A 25,024-nucleotide genomic window follows, 5' to 3' on the forward strand; every position below is an offset into this window, starting at 1 on the left:
AATCAAAGCTTCTGCTCCACCGATCCCATTGTCGGATTGCTCCTATTCTGCAATATTTTTCCTGCATTATTCTCTGATAGAAAGATGCTTGCATTATTCAGCTATGTCAGGGATCGGTAACATTTGGCACGTGGCCCGCCAGGATAAGCCCTCTGGTGGCCGGGCCAGTTTCTTTACCTGCTGGGTCCATAGGTTCAGCAGATCGCGGCTCCTACTGGCTGCGGTTCGCCGCTCCAGACCAATGGGGGCTGCCGGAAGCAGTGGCCAGCTCATCCCTCGGCCCGTGCCGCTTTCCATAGCCCCCATTGACCTGAAGCGGTGAACCGCAGCCAGTAGGAGCCGTGATCGGCCAAACCTGTGGACGTGGCAGGTAAACAAACTGACCCAGCCCACCAGGGGGCTTACCCTGGAGGGCCAAACGTTGCTGGTTCCTGTTCTATGTAGTGGAACAAGATAATGCTTGCCCAATGCTATTCCAGTATATGCAAGGAGGAAAGTTCCTATCAGATTCAGTCATCTTGTTTTGAAACCAAAAGAAATCCAGAAGTGATCATTAATCTTTGTACAATGGTGTCAGGATATCCTGGAAAGTAAGAAGCTTGTCAGATTCACTCATCCAGCATCTGAATCAACATGATACTCAAACTAGAAGTAGGTGATAATCTATATCAGCCAATCTGCGCTCACACTCATTATAGGACACTTTGGGACAAACATATGTGGCCTCCTGCCAATCACCCACAGCTGTCAGCCTCCTAAACCTACACCTCAGGAACCAGATCTGCTCCCATTGAAATTAGGTGCACACAGATTAATCCAAAGACCTTCCACTCTCATCAGTGGAGATTCTCCAGATTTACAATGGTGTAACAGAGAGCAGAATCTGGCCGATTGGCACTTCTGCTATTTTATCAGGATCTGGCCCTTACTTACAGGTGGTCAGCAAAATGAAATCAAGATTTACAACTCCCAGATTAGCCCTTGGTACACCTATAAACAGAAGAGTGTATTTAAAGCACATTTTAATGTTAATTTACAGGATGTCTTCCTAATTTCTTAGGTCTTAGAAGTGCTTCCAACTGCCAGCTCCCACTATGGTCATCATGCCAGGATGCAAAATCTAACTGGGGCTTATTTGTTCGATGTTTGTACAACACCTAGCACAATGAGGTTACTCCCGATCTTGATTGGCACTTCTAGGTGCTATTGTAAAACAAAGAACAATAGTAATGCATTCTCTTTGGTGGCCTATCACTATGATGAAAAACAGCATTCATGCTGTCTACAGGATTAAGGTAAGTGACTGTTCCCTTCCCAGTATTCCATAGATGTCCTGAATCTTCTTTTCAAATAAAGGACATGTAGTAAGAACACTGGGATGAGTCCTGCATTCCTTACCTTGACAAAACTTTCATTGAAGTGAATGATAGTTTTAATAACTCCCTAAGGACTAAAGCCAAGATTTAAATAAATAAATAAATAAATAAAAATCAGTGCCTAAAAACAGGCCCCAGCATAAGTGGCCTGATTTTCAAAAGTGCTGTCACCTAACAATTCCCACTGAAGTGCTCAGCTCTTTTGAAAATCAGGCTGCTTATTAAGCTGCTATGTGAGGATTTAGGAGCCTAACTTGTAGGCACAGAATTTTGTAAAGCTTGGCTTTTAGATTATGGCCAGCTGACAATTTTAAAAAGCCATGAAATACTGGGGGAACTTGGGGAGGAGGGCAGGAATTAAGCTAAATTGCTATCAGTCTGCATGCTCCAATGCTGTTCGATGGTGAGTTTGCAAAGTACACAATGGGACATCACACTATGACGGAGTCTAGGACTGGGAAAGAACAACACTTCCCAGGCGTATCAAAGGAGGAAAGCAGCAAAAATTTACATTACAAGTGTGCTGAAATGCCCCTAGCCTGCTTACGTGGGGCACTGAGTGCTCAGTCCCAAAGCTCTCATTTTTTCAAATACTCCTGGGTAAAGAATCTGTACACAAAGCTGTTCACTTAACAGCAACAGGACAGCACCTTTGCTTTCCTTTTTGCAGTTTTGCTTTCAGACAAAAGTGAATGTAAAATAAGTGAGAGGAGAACAAGTCCCCTGTGGGAAAACTTGTAGAAATGATCCTGAGAAGAAGCTCTTGTAGTTTCCTCCAAATTATCTCATTGGAGCTTCAGATGGGATTTGCTCCCCTGCAAAAGTAGTACTGAGTTTGGCTTCCAAACCCCAGTGTCTCTGAATTTGCTCCAGGGCAGTGGTTCATTAATGTGTCTCCTGCAACTCTTTGCAGCACATGGTATTAAAACACTGTGTGATTTAACTATTAATCAAAGTTATTAGCCACCCAGGATGCTTTTACTATGTTATTGACCAATTAAGTTATCAACCTGCACTAAGTTAACTTATTTGCTGTGAGAATATTAGAAAGAGAGAGAGAGAGAACTATATTAAATGAAACAATGAATTTATACTACTGTGGCTCTTCTGCGTAATGTTGATTGCTAATTTGGCTCCTGAACTACTGAGGTCTGAGTATCACTGCTCCAGGGCCTTCTGGCCTATGGCCTTAACTGTTTAAGCAAAATCATCCAATAAACTAGCTCTCCCTAGGATTTCAGAAATGCCTGTATTTATTCAGTTGGGTAAGGAAAACAGACATTGTTGAGCAGGAGTCCTGCACGGAGGAGGCAGAATCCCTAAATTTGGCCCATCCTGAACAACATACTAGGTATCTCTAGAGAACAGGGTGAAAGAGAATATATCCTCCCCACTCAGGCTATGGAGCTATTCTGAGGCGGCTACGGTAGCCTAATAGCTCATCCTTCCCCAATCTGAAAGTGCTTTGAATCTTGTTGCTTACACACGTTACCCCACCCACTCCCACCCATGCTGTGAATGCGGCAGGCAAGGAATCCCTGCAGAGCTGGGCTCTGTTATAAAATGAGGTGCATATCGACTATGTAGCCTTCCTTTTGCCCAAAGCCATCGCCCAAAGTCCATCTCCATCCTGTACGTAGAATAGCTACACCATTTCCAATGCCATAGGGTGCTCCACAGCTGCAGAGGGGTGGGCTGCATTTGCCCTGGCTTCATATGCTGCCTTTATTTTAGAAACTTGTTTTCAGCAAATAGAATGTAGCCCACCTTTTCAAAACACCACAGCATCACATTAAATTTCTCTAGCTTTCCACTAAGTAATTGATCAACACTAAAATCTAACCAGACACTTTTATAGCCACTAGCTTTTCATTACTTGCATTTGTTTTATCTTCCGACTTCATTCTAAAAATCCTTTGCCTTTCACACCCATCTTTCGGCTCATGAGACCATTTTGTTAAGCATCTTTTGACGTCTAAACAGAGAGCAACCCTGAAAGCCATTAAGAATGGAACTCTTTTATTGCACATTTATTGTAATTACAGAAACCTTTATAAAAGCAGCTCCTTTTCAAGCTTTGGATGCCAGATCTACCCAATAGGTTGTAATTCCTTCCTGCACTTTGTTAGACTTCATCCATCTGCTAAGTCATATAAACATATACCACCAACATACATGGTTCACATTCCCATAAGTCTCCTGGAGTAACTGGCTGGCAAACAGATTTGTTTTATTGCGATCAGCTTTCTTTTTTCCAACAGATGACCTTGTAAGGGTCTGTGTAATAAACTGTTGTGGGTAGAACACTGACATTTATGTCAGATTTCTGTTCTCTCATTTACACAGAGTGTCTTAATGAACTTTAAAGTGATACCAAAAATATCAGTGCGCTTTGGAATCACAGAACGTTAAAGCTGGATCCTCAGCAGAAACAAGGATTACCACAATGAGGTAAATTCACATCATTTTAAGCAACAATTTAGCCCTATATGTACAAGTGTCCAAGCTACAGTTGCTGAAAGAGGAATAACTTAGAGCTTGAGTGAGGTTGAATTTTCATCTACAATGATATTTTAACACATTTTGATTTTAATAATATGAAGTATTTTTGAGTACTCTGAGGAGAAAGTACAAACTCTGCTCATGACCACTTGCCTTGGCTTTTCTGCTGTAAGTTAGGTCTTTTTCCCAAGCTCATTTATTTTATTTATTTGTACATTTCCTACATTTTAAACTCTGTAAATCCCAGGCACAAGCTAAACACCAATTTTTATTGGAAGTCGCTAGAGAATAGGTGAGCTGTCTCCATGCAACAATGTACGGTTCAACTATTTTTGTATTAACACAACTGCACATCGTGACATTTGTCCTATTTGTAAATAACATGTTATTTCCATATGATATGATACAATAAATATGCAAAGTCATTCTTGTGACTCTATTTCTATGTACCTATAAGCCCATGGACCTGATCTTGAAACCCCTACACAGGGCTAGATTGTGGCTGGGTGTGACATGCAGTAACATCTCCCCACTGCTTAGCAGCTGCCTGAAGCTCAGTCAACAAACTCAGCTTTCCACAAATAGAGGTATGGCTAACTGGAGAGGGAAGGAGTGTGGAAAGAGGCACTCTGCATGGTACAATCCCCTTTCAAAGGGTCACAATTTACAAGGCCACTTGCACAGTGAACTACGACTGTAGGAAGCAACAGCAACTCCTCCTCTCTGGCTTTGACACCCCAGAGGAGAGTCTGAACTAATGGCAGGTGGTAAAAGACATCAATGAGAAAAGAAAACGTTCCATCCACCGCTGCCTGTGCTAATGGGAAGGGTGGATATCAGGGTGCCTTTCAACGGCGAGTGGTGCAGCATGCCAGCCTCGGCAAGATCTGCAGCCCAAACTCCCCGCTGCTCACTGGCTCTCAGAGGCAGCCCGTTTTCTCCTCTGGACAGGAAGAGGCGGGCCAAAGAATAAACGTGATCATTGGTCCAGAGTCTAATTCTGGACCAGTTTTAAACTGGCATAACTCTATTAACTACAGTGAAGTACACTGGCACAAGTGAGAACAGAATCAGTTCCATTTTTCAATAGACTACAGCAGTCACCATTCAAAAAGAGCAGCATTTACCGGGCCGCTTTCCTTGTTTCCTATAATTAGAACAGGATATAACACACTGAACTAAAACAACGTGGTGACAGTCATTGTACCGGAAACTAGATTTGATTTTGGGTCAACCATTTTGGAGAAAGTATTTTAATGCTATTACAGCCTTCGTTTAAGGACTGACAGCAAACACTCAAAAGGGGTGCATTTAAAAAAAATGTAATTTTTATGGAATGTTACACTTAGGGCCTGATCCTGCAAACCCTCCACACACAGAACTTCCATTAGCCTCATTACACCGAATCAGCCAGGAAGTTTGCAGCACTTATTATGAAAGCATATAATGACAGATGTTAATCAGTCTGCAAAATTCAATGGATAATTTCTGCTATGGTAATACCACAGAATGAATCTTCCTGTCTTCCCTCAACTAGGACCCATATGCAGAACTCCTGTTAACTTCAACAAGAATTCAAAATGCAAAACACTTGCAGGATTGAGCCCTTGTTAAAACAAACAAGCAAAATACCCCAACTATTTCATTCAGATAAATCGTTACTGCAAAGGGCAAAATAGTGCATGCATTACCAGTGTTCATAAGGTGAATAATGCCAAACTGACATCACTGAAAGCTGAAGTACTCAAAACAGATACTTGCACAGCAGATCCTTGACTGGTGTGGACTGTCATAACTTCATTTAAGTCCATAAAGCTATGACAATTCACATCATGTAAAGATGGCCCCAGCATAGGTGACAGCAGTACAAATTTAACCAGGCTGCCCTATCAGCAGCATACCAGTATCTCAGTCTTGATCTAGAGCACGGGTCGGCAACCTATGGCATGCATGCCAAAGACGGCACGTGAGCCAATTTTTAATGGCACGCTGCTGTCTGCTGGGGACCCCAGAAGACAGCAGCGTGCCACTAAAAATCCTGCCCGGCCCGCTCTTCTCCACCCTCCCGCCCACCGCTCTCTCCTTGCAGGACAGGCAAGCATCCCCCTTCCTCCCCGCCTCTTCCCCCAGCGTGCTGGGTTCCTGCCCCTCCTTCTCTCCCTCCCTGTGGCCAATCAGCTGACGGCCCTTGCTACAGAGGGGGAGAGGGAAAAGCGGAGCCGCAGCGCACTTGCGCTCTCTGCTCCGGGGACCTTAGGGAAGGGGGGTGGAACCAGGGCATATCCCCTCCAGCCCCCTGCCGTGAGCCACTCAGGGCAGGCGGCTGGGAGCACCCCCACGACCCCAGCCCACACCCCCAGCCCTCTGCCCTCACCCCTGCACCGCCCTCACACCCCCCCCCAGGACTCTGTCCTTACCCCTGCACCCCCCACAACCCCAGCCATGACTCCGGCACCCTACTCACACACCCCAAGCCCCCTGCCCTGACTCCTGCACCCCCCACACATACCCAGCCTCCCCACACCCAATGCCCTGACTCTTGCATCCCCCACATCCTCACCTCCACCCTGAGCACCAAACGGGAGTTCCTGTGCGCGCGCGTACGCACACACACGCACACACACACACAAACAAACACACACACTCCCACCTGCACCCCTTGCACCAAATGGGAGCTGCCCAGGTAAGAGCTCCACACCCAAACCTCCTGCCCCAACCCTGAGCCCTCTCCCTCATTCTAGCTCCTGGCCAGACTCTGCACCCCAACCCCCAGCCTGCTCCTTCACCCCCAGCCCTGTACTCAGCGCACTCCCACCCTCATCTCAGTGCAGAGAGAGGAAGAGAACGGCTAGAACCCGGGAGAAGGTAGGTACCCACTCTATGTGGACAGGGCCGGGACCCCAGACCGGCACCGGGGCTGAGTGGGGCTGGCAGCCGGGACCCTGGCTGGCAGGATCCGGCAGACGGAACCCCAGACCAGCAGTGGGCTGAGCCGGTCAGCCCACTGCTGGTCTGGGGTCCTGGCCGCCGGCACCGCTCAGCCCGCTGCCGGTCTGGGGTTCTGGCTGCCTGCCCGGGGTTCTGGCTGCCTGCTCCTTGCCGCAGGACCCGCTCAGCCTGCTGCCGGCCTAGGTGAACGGAACCCCAGGCCGGCAACGGGCTGAGCGGGCTGGCAGCGTAACATCAGCATTTTAATCTAATTTTAAATGAAGCTTCTTAAACATTTTGAAGACCTTGTTTACATACAACAATAGTTTAGTTATATAATATATAGACTTATAGAGAGAGACCTTCTAAAAAACGTTAAAATGTATTATTGGCACGGAAAACCTTAAATTAAAGTGAATAAATGAAGACTCAGCACACCACTTCTAAAAGGTTGCCGACCCCTGATCTAGACGGACCACCTAGATGGTGTGCTGGCAATGTAATGTTCAGTCTCCATGCTGATTCTGTTGTTGGTCTCTCTGCTGACACTATTAACAAGAGCCACCTATAGTAATATTAAGTTTTTGTAATGAGCATGGCTGATCACTAGGAACTGGACTAGAACCAACACTTTCCACTGAACAGCAATCATATGGTAACAACTTCTAGTTACTACTGAACTGTGAGAAGATTTGAATTAGCAACACCATGGTAAAAGATTTTGTAACTCATTAAGAACTTCTTACACCATTTAGTTTTCCTTAGCAATTTACATTAATTTTAACATTATATATTTAATAAGTGATTCGTCCATTATCTCAGTATAAAACTGTACGTAAAACTCATGAACTTGCAGTAAAATAGAGTGAAGTATTTTATAATTCCCATATCAATACTATTCTGTTGCTGGATCTCATTTTAAGATATAGTATATATAAGAAGTATAACCTTACCATTGTCTTCAATGGAGAAGTAGATGATGTCACTGGTAGAACTATCGCCCTCTTTCAAGACATAGCTGATCTTCATTTCATCAATATCAGCTGATAAATGAAACATGCTAAGTGAATCACCAAAGCATTTTACTGCAGAATATAACACTTACCAATAGATTTTGAACTTTAGTATTTTAATTTAGCAAACAATATTTGATAACATTCTCATAAATTACTAATTGTTTTTGAAGAATAATACTTTAACATTGTTCTTTGTCAAACAAAGAAAAAGCCAGTTTTAGAAGATGTATCACTTTAAATTGTATAAACAAGAACTCAAACTCTATTGCAGTAGCATTAGTTCCTACCATGGTCCTTGCTCTGCAGTGCAGCAGTAATTAACCTGATTATTAATTTAAAGCTAAAAACTAACTTCTGTTTTGTTTTAATTTGTTCTTTAATGTAGTATTTAAAAGTTTAAATTAATTGCAAATTCTAGTTTTCAGAAACCCTTCACCAACATTATAATGAGAATGACTATGCTACACCTAAATTGTACATTGGGGAATAAAACTTTGTTGTACCAATAAAATAAAAACCAGCAGGATCTTATTAAAGGGAAAAAGGCAAAATACCACATTTATTGTGAATACAGAAAGAATCATAGTAAGCAGTTAGTTACAGCTGTAACATTCCATTCAATCTCATCTTTATTCACACATTCATTCATACACACACACACACACACAGGTTCTGCAAGGTTGTTATCATAGCAAGCAGTTAGTTATAGCTATAACATTCCATTCAATCTCATATTTATTCACACATTCATTCATACACACACACACACACACACACACAGGTTCTGCAAAGTTGTTATCATAGTTACCAGCCTTAGAGTTGCTCATGCCAAGCCACTGGCCAGGTGGCCTGGACATGAGGAGGGAGCAGGGCCTTGTCAGATGCTCATCTGATGCTCCTGGAAGTTGGTTTGCAGAATCAGACCCCAAAGTTCTGACTTTTTAGAGTCTATTTTTATAGGAATTTCTTCCTATGCCAGTCTATGGGAATTGCTGCATCATGCTGTTGCTGAATCAATCAGCAGATGGCACATTCCTGACGGCTCCAAGATGTTATCTTGTTCTTTGGTTCTCCCATTCTTGAGGCTGTTGGGTGGATTCCAGTCTGCCCTCCAGGGGTCCTCTGGTTATTTCCACTTGACGCCTTCTTCAGCCGATGGACACTGGATTCTTAGGCTGGCACCTCCCTGATCATTCAGTTATTATCCACACCAAGCATCCATCCACATACATCCTCTATCTCTATTTTAATCACAATTGTTAATACAACAAAAGGGCGGGGAGTCTCTGGGTGCTGTTTCTATTGTTAGAGTATTGCTTTGAGTCTCTGTGAATTGCTTTGAGAACAGACTCTGTCTTAGAATGTACTAACACAACTAGCAGCTTGCAAGTTTCACACACAGAGGGAGAGAAACAGTACCAAAAACCAAGAGACCTCTTAATTAGTAATACCCTGGAATTTAAACTATGGGGAATCAAACTCATTTGTGGTTTTAATACAGAACTTCTTTAATATGATCCAACATAATCCCCCTTTTGACACTAAGATTTATAATCGTCAGTGTCACTTTCTATGTAGCCTATTCAAGAGAAGGTACTGTGAGGCAATTTGAGTTTGTGATTCCAATTCATGCCACATACACGATCCTAGTGATGTATCTTTACTACAAGGTTCTGGGGCAACAGGCAAGGTGAGGCACACCCACTTTTGAGGAGTCCATTCGGTACAACCTCTAGTGTCCAATAGCTTCCCTCCCTCCCCAGCCCACTGGCTCGAGGTCCAGGGTAGCCAGAAGGATCCCATGTGTAATATGGGTAGTGGGCTAACCTTCAATACCTTTGCCTCCAGGGATTGTTGGTGTGCAATTTTGACAACAATTTCTCCCATTAACAAGTCTGGTTTTACAATACTGGAAACATATTGCATCCATTCATATTGATAAGTGTCAAACAATGATCTCTTTCTTTGTTTTAACAAATGCATCAAACCCTTAATATTTCCCAATATGACCCAGAACATTTTGTGTTCCAAAGTAGCTAGTGCAAGTATCTGCATTTCAGTGCATCCCATAGCTATGGCTGTGTAGTTTCCTATTTCTAATTTTTTTTTTTTTTTCTTATGGATCCTTAGAACTTTACATATTTACACACACACAGACAGATACATACACATTTTCTTTTCCTTAACATCCCTTCCACACTGCTCTGTTTTTTTTTTTTTTTTTTTTTCAGCTTACATTCCCTTTATACATTTGAGGCAATTAATTTCCAATAGAAGCCTCTTATGTTCTTTTAGCAAATTTGACTAAATTGTCCAGTCAAATGATTTTAATCAGATAGTTTATTTTTGCCTGGCTAATTTACAGACATTCCTTTGGAAAAGGGCCCATTTTTCTTTCAGAATGGCTGCAAAGAAACCAAGAATGCTCTTTCTCTAACACTTTTTTCCTTTTTAACATTTTCACAAATTTTAGCTGCTTAATTCCCTCCAGCCTCTGCAGAGTTAACTTTTTTTTTTTTTTTTTTTTGCTCTTTTCTCTTTGTAATTATGCCTGGGGGTGCCGTACATAGGACCTTCTCCCCCTTTACCTGCCTCCCTCCAGCCTCTGCAGAGTTAACTTTTTCACTCTTTTTGTATTCCTGGAGTGCCTCTTTCACTATTTTCAGCTGGCTTTGGGTATTTGTAGCCAGCACCTTCCAATTGTCTGCTCCCTTTTCCATTTGTGCCTTTTCCTCTTTACATGAAGACAAGCTGAGGGAAGAATCCTTACATGCCTCCCACAACAACCAAATTGCTGCTGCATCTCTTTTGGCAGCACTAGAAGGTTTGTATATGAGGATATACTGAGCCAATCTATCCTCTAGGTCCGAAATAGTGCAGACATCAGCTAGGGCTTGTTTAGTCCAAGAACTGTGGCCAAATTTTTGAAGGATTTGTTTAAAAGGTGTAATTTCTTTAACAAAAGGTGAGGTTGGAGTTCCTTCTGACTCCATTCCTCCCTCTGGTACTGGCTTACCCTGTTTTCTTTTAAACATCTTAACATGGATATTTCAATCTCTTTGTCACTGATGGTATTACTTAGGAAGTGACACAGCCTAGATTCTGAAATCATAGCTTAATCTATGCGTTTTTCTCCTGCTACCTTCCCGGAGGCCAGCAGGTTCCCTGCTATCTTCCCGGTGGCCAGCAGGTCCGGTTAACCTATTTCTCCCTGCTACCTTCTCGGAGGCCAGCAGGTCTGGTTAACCTATTTCTTCCCTGCTACCTTCTCGGAGGCCAGCAGGTCTAGTTTAATCTGTTCTTCCCTGCTACCTTCTCGGAGGCCAGCAGGTCCCCTGCTACCTTCTCGGAGGCCAGCAGGTCTAGTTTAATCTGTTCTTCCCTGCTACCTTCTCGGAGGCCAGCAGGTCCCCTGCTACCTTCTCGGAGGCCAGCAGGTCCCCTGCTACCTTCTCGGAGGCCAGCAGGTCCCCTGCTACCTTCTCGGAGGCCAGCAGGTCCCCTGCTACCTTCTCGGAGGCCAGCAGGTCCCCTGCTACCTTCTCGGAGGCCAGCAGGTCCCCTGCTACCTTCTCGGAGGCCAGCAGGTCTGGTTAACCTAATAGAAATGCCTAGCTCACTAGAGCTGGCGGTGTGCACACCAATATTTACAATAACTGAGGTTTTTTACCAATATTCCCCCTTTCGCAATTCTCCACCAAAATGTTGTACCAATAAAATAAAAACCAGCAGGATCTTATTAAAGGGAAAAAGGCAAAATACCACATTTATTGTGAATACAGAAAGAATCATAGTAAGCAGTTAGTTACAGCTGTAACATTCCATTCAATCTCATCTTTATTCACACATTCATTCATACACACACACACACACACAGGTTCTGCAAGGTTGTTATCATAGCAAGCAGTTAGTTATAGCTATAACATTCCATTCAATCTCATATTTATTCACACATTCATTCATACACACACACACACACACACACACACACAGGTTCTGCAAAGTTGTTATCATAGTTACCAGCCTTAGAGTTGCTCATGCCAAGCCACTGGCCAGGTGGCCTGGACATGAGGAGGGAGCAGGGCCTTGTCAGATGCTCATCTGATGCTCCTGGAAGTTGGTTTGCAGAATCAGACCCCAAAGTTCTGACTTTTTAGAGTCTATTTTTATAGGAATTTCTTCCTATGCCAGTCTATGGGAATTGCTGCATCATGCTGTTGCTGAATCAATCAGCAGATGGCACATTCCTGACGGCTCCAAGATGTTATCTTGTTCTTTGGTTCTCCCATTCTTGAGGCTGTTGGGTGGATTCCAGTCTGCCCTCCAGGGGTCCTCTGGTTATTTCCACTTGACGCCTTCTTCAGCCGATGGACACTGGATTCTTAGGCTGGCACCTCCCTGATCATTCAGTTATTATCCACACCAAGCATCCATCCACATACATCCTCTATCTCTATTTTAATCACAATTGTTAATACAACAAAAGGGCGGGGAGTCTCTGGGTGCTGTTTCTATTGTTAGAGTATTGCTTTGAGTCTCTGTGAATTGCTTTGAGAACAGACTCTGTCTTAGAATGTACTAACACAACTAGCAGCTTGCAAGTTTCACACACAGAGGGAGAGAAACAGTACCAAAAACCAAGAGACCTCTTAATTAGTAATACCCTGGAATTTAAACTATGGGGAATCAAACTCATTTGTGGTTTTAATACAGAACTTCTTTAATATGATCCAACAACTTGATCCCCATAGTTTTGTGCTTTTAAAAAAACAAAACAAAAAAACCCCCAACAACCTGTACCATACAACTATTTCAAATGACTGGGTATCAGATGAAATAGTGGGAAGTGTGGAAATTTTAATTAATTTTGCTTTATAGTGACTATTTCTGAATTCACTAAAAGTCTGATTCAAAGCTCACTGAAGATCTTTTACTTTTGCTTCTTCACACACAAGAAATAAGTTGACAGTTTCAGTTTTAAGTGAACATTCTTTGTGCATCTTAAAATACCTATATCTTCATACCCAACTCAGCAATGCAAATGTCCTGGATCTAATGCTACCCTGCCACACATGGGTGTTAACTCCCGTGGACTTCAATAGCAGTGGTACCTGCTTGCCTCATGGTTGATTTCAGTACTTTTAGTTAAACTGAAATCCTAATTCTTTACAGGTGTGGAACATTTGCAGCTGAATTGTAAACAAATTTTACTACATTAGAACTTGAAAGATTAACCGAAAGACTTTTAAGTAAAGTGATAATAAAGAACTAAAAATCTGAAATCATGCAGATTTTCAACCTAATAGCTTTTTCTTCTTTCTCTAAATCCAGAAACAAAGGTGGCTGCCTTCCCCCTTTTACCTTTGTCCCCCCTTTGTTCAGGAATCTACCCATGGCAGGTGGACCCGAGGTCTAGGGTCAAAGCACTTCTGGGGCCAAATTAAGACTTGATTCTCCCCCATAAGAGATGAATAACTCCACCTTGCTATCAATGGGAATTACTTATGTCCTGTGACAGAACAATACACACCATCACTAAATCTCCAGACATTTTCAGCCCATTTTTACAGATGGTGAAACCAAAGCACAGAAACGTGGAATGACTTCTCATAACTTACACAACAAGACAGGAATAGAGGCTAGGGCAACAATTTTCAAAAGTATTTACTTGATTTAGGCTCTGAAGTCCCAGTTTCAAATGTGATTTAGAGTGATTTAGGCACCCCTTTCAAGTCAAGTCAATAGGGCATGTGCTCCTAAATCACATAAAGACAGGTTTCAGAGTAACAGCCGTGTTAGTCTGTATTCGCAAAAAGAAAAGGAGTACTTGTGGCACCTTAGAGACTAACCAATTTAAGCATAAGCTTTCGTGAGCTACAGCTCACTTCATCGGATGCATACTGTGGAAAATACAGATGTTTTTATACATACAGACCATGGTGCCACAAGTACTCCTTTTCTTTTTTTGTAAATCACATAAAGTATGTCTACACAGCTCGTGGAAACAAACCAGCAGCAAGCCTCCCAGCCTGGGTCAACAGATTCAAGTTTGCAGGGTTCATGCTAGTGCTCTAAAAATAGCTGCGTTGACACCACATTGAAGTTGCAGCTCGGGTTCTGAAACCCACCACATCTCTAGGCTTTAGAGCTTGAGCTCCGGCCCAACCTGCAACTTCAAAATGCTGGCTACACAGCTAGTTTTAGAGCACTAGTGTAAGTCCCACAATCCCAAGTCTGTTAACCCAGGCTCACAGCACGGGCTGTGTAGAGAAACGCTCAGGTGCTTTTGAAAATATTACCCTGTGCCTCCTGATGCATTGTACCAGGACCTGACCACACGTTAGGGATGTTATCAAGTCTTGCAAGTAAGAAAGAGAACTTTAGGTTAAGTGTTGGCAGGTAAAACAAGCCTTTCAGCTTCCTTTTAAAATGTATTTATTTGTAATTTCAAGGCTATCCATGTACCTTGTAAATGGTTTAAGATCTTTAAGTTTTTGTCGTTATTTTTAAAAGACAATCCAGTTTAACCTTAAATTACCTCATAGGTGAGCAAGTGAATTGTCTAAGGTATATTCCTGGATCTAAAGGTTGTAAATGAATAAATCCATTAGCACCAACCTTGTGTAAATGTATTAATGCTCTCATTTCCAAGGCCAATATTAATGATGAATCCATGGTCTGGGCTATCTGTGATTTTGTACTTCAGCAGTTTGTGTGGGCTGTCTCGGTCTTCTGCCTTCAGTGACTTGCTGGTGATCAAGAAGCCCAAGTGTCCAGTCGGAAGGTTTCTCAGAGTTGGGGCACCTTTGTTCACCACTAACTGTGGCACCCCATTGTCCAGGGGATTGATCTGGATCTTCAACATCTGGGGTTGATGAGTCTCCAGAATGGTGTCAGGGAAAACGTAAAAGTCTGTGTGGGTCCCGTCAGTCATAGTGAACGAGAAGCTATCCTGGCTTGTTTCTGTACCATCATGTCTATAGCTGATCAGATTCTCATTCAAATCTAATTTGGTGAAGCTGGTCACAGGATAGCTGCTGTTATATAAAATCCGGCCATGGACAGGGACCTGGGTAACCGTGAAACGGAGCAAATGGTCAGGGGTGTCCCAATCTTCCACAGTCAACTCAAAGGGGGTAATCAGTTTGGTCTTCCCTTCCTCAACTACAAGGTCATTGATAGTCAGAATTGGCTTTTTATTGTCCACGTCTGTAATGGAGACCCTGAAGGTGCGGAAGACCGGATTATAGCCATCTGTCACTTCAAACTCGAAGCTGTCCATCTTCACCTCATCCTCTGCAGTGTGGATGTAGTAAATCTTATTGCCAGCTAGCTGGAGCTGAGAGAAGGAAGCAACAGGCACTCCAGGATTGTCTGAGCTCTCTAAGTGCCCTCGGTTAGGGGCCCGGGTGATGCCAAAGCGCAGGTTCTCATCAGGGCTGTTAATGTCACTAGTGCTGAGCAGGTCAGTTGTGAGCGTCACCTTCCCACCCTCTTTAAGAGTTACCCCTTTGTTAATCACCTCAGGAAAGACTATGTCAATGCCGCTGATGGTAATATAAAAGTATCTGTCTATCAAGGGGTTAATGCCATCAGTGACATCAAATTTAATCAGGTCACGGACCCCTTGTTGGCCAGTATGAGCATAACGGATAAAACCATGGTCTATATCATCCTGGGTGAAGTTCATGCCCACTGTAATGTTGCCTAATGGCTCCCCGTGTCTGCTCACATGCTGCAGAAGACCCTGCCTGGGTGCCAAGCGGATGATGTAGGTGAGGTTCCTGTCTTCTGAATCTATGTCTGTGGCTTTAAGGTCTCTGTTCGTGATAACCTTAGACCCACCAATCTCTATCTCCAGCCCATCATTGATAGTCATCCTAGGGGTCTCATCATCCATAAGGATCACCATGATCAGCACTTTCTGTTCCACTGTGTGCTGGCCATCACTTAGCTGGACTTTGAAGCTGTCCTCTTTAATTTCGGAGTCATCATGCTCATAGACAATGCTGGAGGCGTCCTGGATCTCCTCCATTGTGAAGTTGCGGATGGGTATGGCACCAGTTGTCAGCTGCTGCACAATTTGCCCATGCTTGGGGGGAACACTGATGAAGAAGTGCAAGTGGTCTGGGGGAAGATCAGCATCGGCGCCATTGAGGATGGGCGTGTCAATAACCAGACTCATCCCCTCCAGCACCACAAACTCACGCACAGACAGCTCAGGCTTTTCATCATTGGTAGGGATGATGATAATGGGGAAGAAGTGGTGTGGGGAGATGTTGACGCCATCAGAGCAGCAGAAAGTGAATCTGTCCTCTAAGGGCTCCACCCCCTTGTGGATGCTCTGAACATAGCTGATATGTCCCAGGTGAACATCTTTGATAGAGAAGGTGCTAATGGCAGTGCCAGCCCTAGACTTTTCAGACCCCGGGGCTGGAGAGATGTTCTCCAGGTATCCAGAAGTGGACTGAACAGTGATGGTGCACAAAATGTCATCCATGGGTGTATCCACATCCTCCACATCCAGTTGCTGCTGGGTCAGAGCTTTCTTTCCTCCCTCTGAGACAATGAACAGCTCGGGCCCCACAATCACTTTAGGTGCAGTGCTGTCCACAGGCAGCACAGTCACAGACACACATACCCCTTGCACCGTGCTGCCTCCCACCACCCACTCATGGGAGAGGTCAGAGATGGTCAGATTGAAAGAGTCATATCTCTTCTTCAGGCCAATCTCTCCACCAGTGTGAGCATAGACTATTGTCCCACTGATAAGGTCTTGCTGGGTGAATCTCTCCATGGGCACCTGATTTACCAGAATGTCACCCAGCTTGGGCGGATCCTTCACAAAGAAAGTCAGTGCCAGATCATCAGTATCTTCATCTGTGCCCTGGAGAAGGGAAGTAGTGATCTCAGTGACACCATTTTCTAGCACATCAATAGAGGGTCCCAGCAGCCCTTTACTACCAGGTAGAGTGATGCTAGGCCTTTCATCGTCCACGGGCTGCACAGTGATCCTAACAGTGATTGGCACATGGTGGATGCCATCACTCACTTCTAGTTGATAGAAGTCATTGGTGGACTCATCACCACTGTGCTGGTAGGATATACGCCCACTGGCAATATCATCTAGCAGGAAAGATTCTCCCTGGACCATCAGCCCCTCCAGGTAGCGCAGGTGGCCATGCTGGGGTGCCTGGTTTAAGATGAAGACAATTTGGTCTGTGTCCGTGTCCTGGTCAGTGGCATCCAACTGACTGGTGGTGAGAAGGAAGCTGCTCCCCTCGAGCACAGTGAAGCCCATGTTGGTGATCTGGGGTGGCTGGTTGTCCACTGGCTGCAGGAAGATTGTGAAGGTCCCTGGCACAGAGTTGCTCGCTGAGTCCTCTACACTGTAGTTAAATTGTACCACTCTTGGGGTGATACCCAGCTCCTGGTCAGGAGGCCGGTATGCCACCTTCTGATGGTTGACCTGGGCTTGGGTGAACTGAGTAATGGACACCAGAGGGTTGTCAGCCAGCACGATCTCTCCAGCTAGCAGAGGGTGGTTCTCATCTATGTCAGTTGGGGGTGTAAGCAGGGTGTATTTCAACTCGCTGTCATCTGTGTCCAGGTCAGTGTAGCGCAAATAGCGCTTTCTGAATTGGGTCACCTGGTACTCCAAGACTGTCATCTGTAGGCTAGTGCCTGGGTATAGCTGTGGGGGCAAATTGTCTACTGGTTGCACTTTGACGGTGAATACTTGATCCCCAGACTGGTTAGGGGGCTCATTGTCATCCTGGAGGTGGAACACAAACTGGTCTATCACAGGACTGGTGCTATGGGGTCCTGTGTGCCTGTAGAACAGCCTTCCATCCAGGATGTCCTGCTGCAGCCATTCACTCACCACCTTCTCATACACACCCTCACTTTCCACAAAGTGCCATGAAGAGGAAGCACCACCAGCCTCCTCCATGTTCTCTTCCCTCTCATAGGATGGCGGTGTCTCTGCCTGGCACAGGAGAAGCTCACCCAGGCGGTGGGAGTGTGAGGCGTGGGCAGAATCCTCAGGGTCCTTCTGAAGTATAAAGCGAATAGACGACTCTTCAGAATCAATGTCAGTGGCGCTGAGAACGAAGGGTGAGATCTGGACAGCCTGGTGCTCTCTCAGCACCAGCCCGGTGTTGGCGTTGAGCAGGGGTGGCTGGTCATCAACAGGGGCGATGATGATGGGAAAAAGAAACTCCACCTGGTGCTGCCCGTCCTCCATGAGGAACACGGTGTTGTCACTGTAGCCGTGCTCGCTGCCATCGTGCTGGTAAACTACCTGCCCAGCCTCCAGCTCGGCTGCTGTGAAGTACTTGCGGCCGGGTGGCGCGCCCAGTACCCTGAGCTCACCATGTCGCAGGCCCCGTGTCACCCAGACCTTCACCTCGCTCAGGTTGTCCTCATCGCTTATCTCCAGAGTGCCAGACAGAGGCCTCGACTGCCCCTCGAAGAGCATGAGCTGGGGGCCGGCGGCTTGGCTGAAGGTAGCCACTGGGGCTAGCGTGTTCATGGGCTTCACCACCACCATGAAGGCAAAGGGCTCGGAAGAGGCGCCCTCAGGGTCCAGCACCTTCATTTCCATCTGGAAGATGCGCTCCTGGTCCGAGTCCACAGTGGGCGGCTGGTAGGCGATCTTCAGCTCCCTCAGCTCCCGCTGGGTGAAGGAGGTGAGGGGCCGGCCTGGCTCGTCGGTGCTGAGCAGGTAGCCCCGCAGCCGGAGATCCTCGCCTTCCCGCCCGCCGGGGCTGGGGCTGGGCCAGGGCGCGGTGAGGCTGAAGAGCAGCAGGTCCGGGGGGCTCTCCAGGTCCTCGGCCGCCAGCATGTCGGGGGTGAGGGCGGTGAGCACGAACTGACCCACCTCGGCCACCAGCAGCGCCGCGAAGCCCAGGGAGGGGGCCGCGTTGGCCGCGCCGCCCCGCAGCCGCACCGCCACCTGGAAGTACTCCGGCTCCGCGCCGGCCAGCAGCTCCACCCGCATGGGGATGGCGTCGCGGCGGGGCCAGGGCTCGGCCGCCGTGTGCTGGTAGCGGATCCCCGCCCGCAGGAAGCGGCCGCACTCGCTGCTGTAGCCGGGGGGCAGCGGGCGCCCGTCGGAGTCCACCAGGCGCCCGTGGGCGGGCAGGGGGGCGCCGCCGTCCGACGGGGGCCGCGCGGTGAGGCGGCAGCGGCCCTCGGGGAAGCCCAGCACGCTGGCGTCCAGGGGCGGGCTGAGCCCCAGCCGCGACTCCACCTCCAGCGGCAGGTGGCGGCGGAGCAGGCGCGGCGGCCGGGCCAGCACCTCCACCGGCAGCGCCAGGGGCAGGAGGCGCGGGCGGCGGGGCGAGCCCGAGCGCAGCTGGAGGCGCAGGCGGTAGCGGCCGGGGCGGGGGGCGCCGTAGTGGGTGTAGGTGACCTGGCCGGGGCCGAAGCGGCAGGGGAAGCGCCTGGGGGAGAGGGCGCCGGGGCTGGGCGGGCCCGGCTCTTCGCTCTCCAGCGCCGTCAGCTCGCACGTCTCCTCCGGCGGCACGCGGATCGCCAGGTCCCGCGCCGGGTCCAGCGCCACGGAGCGGCCGCAGGGCACCCGCAGCCCCCTGCCGGCCACCAGCAGCCCGCCGCCGCCGAGTCCCGGGGGCAGGAGGAGAGGAAGCGGGTCCGGGTCCTGCTGCGCTTCTCGCCGCGCCGCCAGGCTGCACAGCAGCAGCCCGGCTAGCAGCACCAGGCAGTGATCACTAGCCATCGCCCCCTTTGGCCGGGGGTGCCCTGCTCTGGGAGACCGGCTGCTGCACCGGCTGGGGCGGCTCCGCGGCAAGGTGCACTGGCCGCCTCCTCTTCTAGCAGCTGCTCGCGGGGCTGGGCGAGCGGTGCGCTCTGTTCTGCCCCAGCCGGCTGCAGGTACGAAAGAGAAGGGGGCGGCAGCTCCTAGCACCGCCCCGGCGCAGCCAGACAGCCCACCCGGGGACCCATCGCCTGCCCTACAGCCTAGAGGAGAAAGCAGCTCCTGCACAAACTAACCCAGCCCCCAGGAGACGGGGAGACAGGAACGCCCCTGCTGGGCTCTGATTTTCCACTACAGGGACTCACTCGTCTCTTCTAGGACTGCAGTGACTTCAACTGACTGGGGCTCTAGTCCCACCACGAATGGCTCTAGGTTAGTGTGTACCCCCCTAGGGCACAAAGACTTCAGTTTATTCTCTGATATACTGATCTCTCACCTCACATAAGATGGTTTGTTATGAACTACAGCTTCCCAGTGCTTCCTTGGATCAGCTTTAAGAGCCAGACTTTGCACTCTGTTTAAACGCAATGTCTCTACCTTTACACAGGTGTCATTGAGAGCAGCATAGGGCTTTTCATCTCATCTCCTTCAATCAACTATGTAACTGTACTATGATACAACTAATACTAAGCTCTTACATAAGAACCACAGCTGAAAATAATTAAGCTTGCTAAGTGCTGTCCAAATTGGGGAGAGTGACACTGGACCTGCTTCAAATCCCTTATTACCATAAACATCTTTCTCTGACTCTCCAACAGTGTTTAAGGAACAGGAGGGCATTCCAGACAGTTTTTTTTTTTTTTTTTAAACACCTGGTACTATCAACACCTTTCTGTACAGCGGGCTATACATCTGGAGAAAACATACTTGCCCCTTTCCTAGTTTGGTGTCAAGTTCCATGGTGTGTATATTAAGAAGTGAAGTTTTGAGCCTACTTTGGAAAATTTCTGTTGCCTTTGACTCACTATCTAGTTCTGCTAAACAAACACTAGCAAATCCACATGAGACAAGGCTGAGATTTTCAAAACTATAGCATTAGGGAGGGAAGAGGAAGGCTTGAAAAACCAATTTACTGAATGGCTACTCTTACAGAGACAAGAAGGAGCTTACCCAAACATATGCAACCATCATGACAAACTACTGTAACGGCCTTTTCTGTAAATATTGGTACACAAATTACATTCATGGTGATCTTTTTTTAAAATAACAAAAATCAAAAGCAAACATGCATTTAGTGATCACTAAAGTTATCACAACATTATGTGCTCAGTTTTTCTTAATTATTAAAATGGAAAGAATTGTAAAATCATATTTATGTTTTATGCTTTATTCTGTTTTACTGTTTGCAGTTTGGATAGTGAAAATAGCCTGGCCAGTGTTACATTTTCAGTAAGTTTCTTGTTAATTTCACTTTCCATCTTCATGTACCAGCTCAATGCTAGGATTGCCTACAGGGAAAATGAATGTTTATTTAAATCAATTTCCATTGGAATAAAACACAGTCTTCATTTTTTAAAAGCACATTTTTAACAAGGTTTTTGACTACATTTATCCTAGTACTATTCTGTTAAGGGGACAAGAGTATAAAATACTTTTATCATATTTTATTTACTTTCTGTAATATCCTCTTAAGAACTTGAAGAAAAAATACTAAAAATATTAACACAGTTTATTTTCTTTAATGTTTGCCCTGCTACTGCTTCCATTTAAATCAATTGGTCATTTGCCATGGACTACAATGAGACCAAGATTAGTCCCTATAAGTCTTTGTGTTTTAAAAAATTTTTTTGGTTTAATTTGTGGGTTTTGCAGCAGAAAAGCTTTCAAAAAACTTCTAGTTTGTTCCTGTAGAAGCAGTAGGGGGCACACTGGGAGACCAGATACTACTTTTATCCAGAGCTTTATACAATTTACTGCTTCTGTTAGTTTTTAAATTTGCCAATGGTGATGTAAAGAGTAAAAAAAACTTTCCCTCTCAGATATAGCATTTTTAAGGTACAGTAGGATAAGCTATAGTTCTACACACTCCTTGGAGTGTTCTTTGGAGTTAAGACTTCAAGATTAAAGCGTGGTTGGGAGCAATCAACTTTTATTGGGATTTGTCTTTTCAGTGACAAAGCTGTATATATATATGCATAAAATTATTTGGAGAGAGACAAGGTGGGTGTGGTGATATCTTTTATTGGACCGAATTCTGTTGGTGAGAGAGCAGCTTTGGAGTTTACACCCGAAGAAGATTATTTGTAATAACGATTGTATTAAGAATGCTATCCAAAATGAAGGCCAGATCCTGCTCACCGTCCTCACACAAGTAGTTTCACTGAATAAGGTGAGCAGGGCTTGGCTATTATGTTGTCTACTATTCATCATATAACCAGCGTTCCACGTAATATGTATTGTGTGATCAGGGAATGTGTAGAATATATATTAGTCAAGCATTAGGAAAAAAGCATATAAAGGGCCTGTCACCACGGTGTTGCTCCAGTTGTACACCTGTGTAACTGACTGAAAAACAGGTGTACCACAGTGGTGAATCAACCCCTATATTTTCTTGGATACCTATCTAGCATCTATATTCTACACATTCCCTGATTAGGATCTAGTTTTTTTCTTTATGTTCTTCACAATTTGTTTCTTTATGTTCTCAGATGGAATTAAACAATAAAAAAAACCAAACCCTTTAGAGCAGCTCAAGCTACAGGGTCAGATCCACAGCTGGTGTAAGTCAGTGTAGCTCCATTGACTTTAGTGAAGGGTCTGCCCATCATTTCTAAGGAAGAATGAAGTAAGAGTAACACCTGTTTTGAGGGTTTAGTAAATGATAAAACATGTCAGAGGAAAATAAGATACTGACACAGTGTTCCAAATCTTCCCATGGAGAGTTAAACTAGCCGTGGGTGGTGGTAAGAAGTTCTTTGCAAGCTAAGCAGGAAAAATGAAAGTTATTTGCCAGTCTTCTCTGATGTGAATCAATTATGTTGTTTTCTTATGACTCTAGTACATTTTGCTTTTTGTTGTGAAAGCATTGCTGCATAGAAATAACCTTTAGGAGGTGGCTAAGTAGAGTAATCCATTGTGATGACTCTGATGTACTACTGGGCTGACATTTCACAACAGACTACTATGGCAATTACAAACTGCAGCCCAAGTGAGCAGAAAGGTCTAACAAAACCTGATTTCTGGTAATGGACCGTGTTGTCACACTGCGATTCTTTTTCATAGTCACCTTGATGAACAGGCATCAAGCTGACCGACAGAAAGATCTCTGAATGTACAGAGCGTTATTTGCTGCACAAGTAGGTATGACCCTCTTAACACTGAAACTGAGGAAAAGTCTTTCAATAGAGGTAGCTATTTTGTAGCACTACAAAATTCCAGATTATAAACCAAATGCTACACAGGTGTCAAACTGAATGGACACTGGAATGTCCAAAGATACATCTCCTTACCTATTTTAGGAGGTGTTGAAGTACTCTCAACTGACATTCATCAAAAGGTCTGGTTGTCTGAGCAGCGCATTGAAGTGGTGCTTCCATATTAGGCTTGGTTCATGTCTTCTGAATCAGGATAATACTCAGCTTCCAGGCCCATTCAAGCTTTTCATAGATCAAATCCCTCTTTATACAAGATGTAATGAAGAGGTTTGTTGGATGAAGCTCTGCTGCAGTATTTGTGTTTTAGGGAGGGAGGCTTTATTAATGGATATCCAGAATAGAAAAAGTACCAAGCAGTCTGAAAAATAAAGGTAGAAGAGGCATGTAATAAAAATGATATTTCTAAATTTAAGTGTAAATATGGAACTATTTTCTTTTGCAGATGGATACATTTAGCTACATTAGCTAAAAAAATGAAATCCCCTTCTTTTGGGAGTGGTAGTATGAGCTGATCTTGGTGCATAGATATTATGACTTGAGACATTCCTAAAATAGGCAAATAGATCTCAATGCAGGGTAGCAGCTTCAACCATTGCTTTCTGAGGATGCACACACTGGTCATGTTTTCACTCGAGATATCTTTCACAGCAACTAGGACAAAATCAACATAGCCCCCATAAGACAATAGGCAAATTCTGCCCTAGCATGTGCAGGTGGGGCTCATATTAACTTAGTTGGGAACCACACATAGCCATTTGAGAGCATAATTTGTCCTTTTTGCTAATGATATTAGGACAAGATGAAAAAATTTATCCTGGTTTCCAAAGCCTGGTTCCTCTGATTGTAATATCATAGGCACAAATGAGATTTCAAACTCTAATGCCTACACAGCAAAGAAAAACCTGAGCCCAGAAGGCCACACTGCAATGAGAAAACCTGAGCCCTGTGAGCCCAAGTCAGCTGGCATGAGCCAGCCATAGGTTTTTCTTTGCTGTGTAGACATACCCGGAAACTCCATTCACAGGGCGGGCCTCAAGGTAAGTGGTAAGTGTGCAGCTGTCAGGGCCTTGCTTTGTTAGCATTCTCTTTCCCACATTGGGTAGAGGAGGTTGTTGATGTATGCTATGTGAGTGGTCTCAACTGACATTGACTCTTTGACCACCACCAACTTGAAAAAATGAACTGCAGTAGCTCAGTCTCCATTTTAAGTGCTAAAATCCTCCATTCCCCACCTTCCTTGCTGATGAAAATCTTTGACTTGTCCCCACAATTACAATGCATCCTAACCTTCTTTCCCTAATTGCAAAGTCTCCCATGCAAACCCTCCACCCAGCTTTCAAACTGACACACCTAGATGTACTATACAGGTTATAGGTGTTTGCTAGAGCTCTAGCAAACTTTAGGTCTCATAGGGCTTGCAAGTTCCTAGTACTAACCCTGCTCCTACATCAGGACATTTGGAAGTATTTTTAAAAATTGAATTCTCAGTTCTGAAACAAAAAGAGATACACATTAGACAAATCACTTTTTTTTTTTTAAAGGAATGTTAAGGAAAAGTTAGCACATGTGACTCCATTTTGGTTTGGGGCCCACCATTGTCTAAAAGCAAGCACATCATGCACCAGGAGGAGTGTTCCTTAGATACTGCATTCCTGTGAAAATCCTCCTCCTTGTCTCCAGCCTGCCTTGACTCCCGGTATCTGTTCTTTGTCAGTCCCTAAACTCCCTATCTCCTGGCCTTTGATCTGAGGCCTCCCATCCTGATAATAAAAGTTACTGATGCATGGCTTTAGGACCATGCTGTGTAACTAACATACTAGTTTAGCATGAGGAATGCACCAAGCAGAGATAGGTGGTAGATAAGAAAAGGGTTTGTTTATTGGCTAAGGTTTCCGATGCACGAGGACAACATGCTTTGCTAAAAAGTATATAACCTTTGTATAATCTGTATTCGGGGTCCCCTCCTGGCTAGCAGGGGGGCACCATGCTCGAGCGTGATAAACTTGGTGTTTTTTGGGAACGCGGCAGTTGTGGACTTTGTTTATGTGC

General features: G+C 45.4%; 1 protein-coding gene across 2 annotated transcripts in view; it reads right to left on the reverse strand.

Moving 5' to 3' along the window:
- FREM3 (FRAS1 related extracellular matrix 3) overlaps positions 1-24,606 on the reverse strand; it is a 117,867-nt gene extending 93,261 nt beyond the window's left edge. Inside the window, exons 1-2 of one of the 2 annotated variants that reach the window (XR_006290621.1) lie at positions 14,441-24,606; positions 7,760-7,849 (exon numbers count right to left, since the gene is read on the reverse strand). Coding sequence is in view for 1 of the 2 variants with exons in the window: in XM_037897274.2 (XP_037753202.2) it covers positions 7,760-7,849; positions 14,441-19,562 (5,212 nt within the window). In the remaining variant the exon portion in view is untranslated. The remainder of the gene's footprint in view (positions 1-7,759; positions 7,850-14,440) is intronic. The other variant, XM_037897274.2, reaches the window with a different exon arrangement.
- Between the last annotated feature and the right edge of the window lie 418 nt (positions 24,607-25,024).

The sequence above is a fragment of the Chelonia mydas genome, chromosome 4, assembly GCF_015237465.2.
Source record: "Chelonia mydas isolate rCheMyd1 chromosome 4, rCheMyd1.pri.v2, whole genome shotgun sequence".
NCBI classification, from domain to species: Eukaryota; Metazoa; Chordata; order Testudines; family Cheloniidae; genus Chelonia; species Chelonia mydas.